The 4,193-nt window shown below is 39.1% G+C and overlaps 1 protein-coding gene across 1 annotated transcript; it reads right to left on the bottom strand.

The window, feature by feature from the left end:
- Positions 1 to 581: 581 nt before the first annotated feature.
- Positions 582 to 3,874, bottom strand: LOC113019286 (carbonic anhydrase 4-like). Its single transcript, XM_026162892.2, has 9 exons — positions 3,743 to 3,874; positions 3,332 to 3,407; positions 3,190 to 3,216; positions 2,931 to 3,101; positions 2,487 to 2,635; positions 2,272 to 2,367; positions 1,984 to 2,062; positions 1,725 to 1,888; positions 582 to 1,621 (listed from the first exon to the last, which is right to left on the bottom strand). Exons 1-9 carry the CDS (start codon positions 3,857 to 3,859, stop codon positions 1,436 to 1,438), a joined length of 1,065 nt encoding a protein of 354 aa, XP_026018677.2. The 5' UTR covers positions 3,860 to 3,874; the 3' UTR covers positions 582 to 1,435.
- Positions 3,875 to 4,193: the final 319 nt, after the last annotated feature.

The raw sequence follows: 4,193 nt of genomic DNA on the forward strand, positions 1-4,193 counted from the left end.
GTGACAGTTCTGTTTGTGTGTTCAGTTACAGATTGATGATAGCATTATTAGGAACACCTCTCCCTGTTTGCAGGGACCTATTTATCTCAAGGACATCAAATACCGCCATTACAAAAAGAAGAGCAATGTGATAAGAATGCTCGTCTTGTGGCCTGAAAAATATGTTATAAAAATATGTTTCACTTAGTTAAAATCAAATTAACTGCAACCCCAACCTTTCATTGATAATACGGCTAGTTAACCATTACACACACACAGCCAAATCCTTCAAAGCGGTTTGAGTTTAAACAGGTCTGTTTGCCCTGCTTTGTTAGTAAATGGCATGGGTCATGCAAGGTTAAAACCAGTGTGGACAAATAATTGGCAGCTTCACAGGTTGGGAATAAAACTAGGGATCTTTGTTCTAAAATACATTGTTGAAGCACATTTTGTAAACTAGAATAGACACCTCTCAAAAGCTCAGACAGCTTGGCCTAGTTAGGTGCAACAAATGCACCTATGAAGCACTCCAGCCAGCTATGTATCATTTCAAAATTTCCAGAAACTTCCAAGAATTTATAAAAAGAGAGTAAAGCGGCACAAACATTCACAAAAATTTTTTAAATGCCATTTAAGAAGATCAGGAAAGTCAGTTTTCTTCATGTTGAAGCAATACAGTACAGTGTTAAGGACATAAGCAATGTGCATCACTGATAAACAATTTTTTTCATCTGAGAAAGTAACACACAAAACCTTCAAAACACGAACTTCATAAAGGAATCGGCATGTTTTCTTTTTTCATTTTGTGGTTTTAGCACAGTGCACCTCAAATGCAGCAGTAGCTGCACTAATGGAGGCAAGAAAGGTTACAATAGTTTAAAATAAATACAAATAACAAAGAAATAAAATCACCATATCCTTCAATCATCAGCTGGTAAACTAAACTAGTTGCATGTGCCAACATCAAGGTATATCATAACGTGTCACCAGATAGCAACACATTCTTATAATGCTGTATTTCATAACCACCAGAACTACACTGTAGATAGTGCAGGTGCATCCCTTTCTCACCCACGCCTAGCTCTGGCAGCTCAACAGAGATGTGGAACATGCCTTAATTGTTCACACCATGTTGGCCTCACAAAATGAAAACTTGTGCATGTCATTGCATAAAGTAAACTTTGCATGCATGAGGTCCGTGCATGCATTCAGACTCAAATCTGATAACAGGTAAGTGCTTTGTCACAGGTAGCCATAATCAAGAGATATTGTTGAGAGATAACATTGGTGCAGAGGTAGCCTTCACCTTTAAAAATTGTTCTTCACACTTTTCGTGATTATGTCAAACACAGAGAGCTACACTAAAAATCAGCAAAGGTCAGTTTTAGTTAAATGGGGGAAAGAGCGAATGTTCTGAAGTGAGGCAACGGGTTGACGATGACGTTCTCTTTCTATTTTAGCTCCAAATCCAGCCCAGTGCAAGACTGAGAAGTAGCAGGCCAAGGGAGAAGCAGGTTGAGGAGGCAGAGGCCCTGACGCTCTGAGTTGACACTGGCTGTGCAGGCTGCAGGCTTCTGTAGACATTTGTCATGAGTTGTGACGTGCTGTTTTCGACACGCACTGTGGTGCTGAAGAGGTCAATCTGGTGATGATATTCCAATTAGCTTCATGAACCACTTATAGACCATCTGTGCTCGCAGCAATGACAATTAAGAGAGAGAAGAAAGAAATGAAATAACACCTACCAGATCTTTGCTGACTTTAATTGGTTCCTTAAAAACGGTCCAGACCACCGCCTCATTACAAGTGGGGGTCGTCAAAGATCCAAGGTAGCGGTAATACTTAGTGCGATTCACACCAACGAGCAGGTCGTCCAGGGAAAACCCAGCTGCAATTGAAACTTTCTGGCCTGAAGACAGAAACAAGACCTATATGAAGGAACTATGGGTGACACAATTTAGAGTCAGAAAGAGGAGAGGAGGTTTTCCACAAAAAAAATATCACCTTTTTGTGTGATGTTGGCCAAGTAAGAGGTCAAATTGCGCCAGCTTTCTGGCTGGCCAGTTGAATTGCCTGACATTACCTGGAAAAAAAGTATATATATATATATATATATATATATATATATATATATATATATATATATATATATATATATATATATTTTATTGTTTTCCACAGCTCAGAAGAGGAAATGACCAACAAGGGACAACACCTCCCCAAAATGCAGTGAGGTTGGAATACTGAATAACACAACAGGCATTACATCATCTCGTGCGCTGCTTCTCTTACCTCGATGAAGAAACCAAGAGCTGCGAGTCCGGTGGAGTCTTTGACGGCTAGACTTGTATTCCCATTGTAGGATGACTTGCTGTTCACAATATGCAGCTGGGAAAATACATAAATTCATAAAGATCATACAGATGTTTGCTTGCTTATTTTATTTTATTTACAATTTTAATATGAATTTATCGAAGAAACACAGCAGCATCAAAATAAATCTGTACCTCCATAGGATAGCGCTTTCCATCCACTGTGTGCTCGGAGCCGGGCACAGAGGAGCCGTTGCCCCAGTGCAAGTGGAACTGTAGGCTGTCGTATTGCTCGGACAGGTCCCCTCCTGAAATCTTAACTCCGCTCTTAAGGGTCACTTTGACTGGAAGAAGGTGGAAAAACAAAAACAGAATAAGGTTACATCTAACCGGTGAGGAGTAAGAGGGAATGTTGAGGTGCAAAGGGGGTGCGTTTAGTTGTAGAAAAGAGAAGGGCGCTAAAAATTCCAGTAAGACAAGTTATCTTTATGATGATGATGATGATGATGATGATGATTATTATTATTTTTGTTAAACTAGGTCGAAATATATGTTTTGAAACACAAAGATAAAAATAAAAAAAACACCAACCCACAACAACAAACTTTTGTAAGCACTAAGCCATAAAATCGGGCTCACCTGTGTCGCCAGTATTTTCTATGGATGTTATTGCGGAGGTGTCGTCATACTTTACAAAAGTGAATTCAGTCAGATTGGCGTTCGGTGTGGCAGATGCTGAGACGATGTCAATGGGTGACTGTCGGGTGCCGTTGCAATATTCCGGGGAAATTGTTGACCAGGTTGTGTCATCTATGAGCAGAAAGAACACGTAACGTCACCGAGGAGGGGTCACTCAGTGGGCAACATATAATAGATAATGGAGATATTGGGTACTCACTGCAGGATGGGAGGTGATAACACCAGGCTGGATGAAAAAAGGGGTGAAAAAACAGGACATTCAGATTCCCATAAGTACAAATTCAGTGTAACAGTGAATTCAAAATATTTCATGAAAAAAAAGGCCTTTAGCTAATACACACCTATCGATCCGGATGCGCAGTGAGCGGCGGGTACGAGGACGCACACAGCAAGCGCAGCGACTACAAACAACTTCATCTGAAACGAGCATAAAAGCCACATTGTTTATAATCGCATATATATATATATATATATATATATATATATATATATATATATATATATATATATATATATATATTAAAATCATCAAAACGAAAATGTAGCTCTTGCAACACAAACATGAATCAATCAATCACAGGCTACTATATGGAATGACAAATTTACCTATATATAAACTTTGAAAGTTAAATTGCTAAAATTTAAAATGCTACAGTCTGATGTTAGTAGAGAAAAGAATGCAATACATGCATTTTTCAGACTGTAGCCTAATTCTTCCTTCTGTCCAGCTCACCTAAGCTGCAGTGTCTTACCTTTGATGCACCTGTGCGTCCTTTCAGCCTGTTGTCAGATGCAGCTAGCCTCAGCCTCCCTCTTTTTATTCCCTCAGTGCATCCTGCAGCTGGCCGGACACCGCCTCCATGTGACATGTGAGTTGGTCGTTATCCAAAAATTTCCGGAAGTACGATGGAGTATTAGGGCCACATTAAGAAAAAAAATATAGTGTCGATCATTTTGAGAATAAAGTCGATATTTCGAGATTAATAATTCAATTTTGCAGAAAAAAAGGTCGAAAAATTCATTCAAATTCATGATTAATAAGAGGACGTAAAGAGACTGATTGCTAACACAACTTATCAGTGTTTCCCTGGAAACCCAGTAGCCAATTCCCGACAGTATGCATTTTAACATTCATGAGTATTTACGCTTGCCTATTTTGGTCTGCAAGAAATTATTATCTTTTTCTTGTGTTTTTTTGTTGAA

Source organism: Astatotilapia calliptera, chromosome 8, assembly GCF_964374335.1.
Source record: "Astatotilapia calliptera chromosome 8, fAstCal68.1, whole genome shotgun sequence".
Lineage (NCBI taxonomy): Eukaryota > Metazoa > Chordata > Actinopteri > Cichliformes > Cichlidae > Astatotilapia > Astatotilapia calliptera.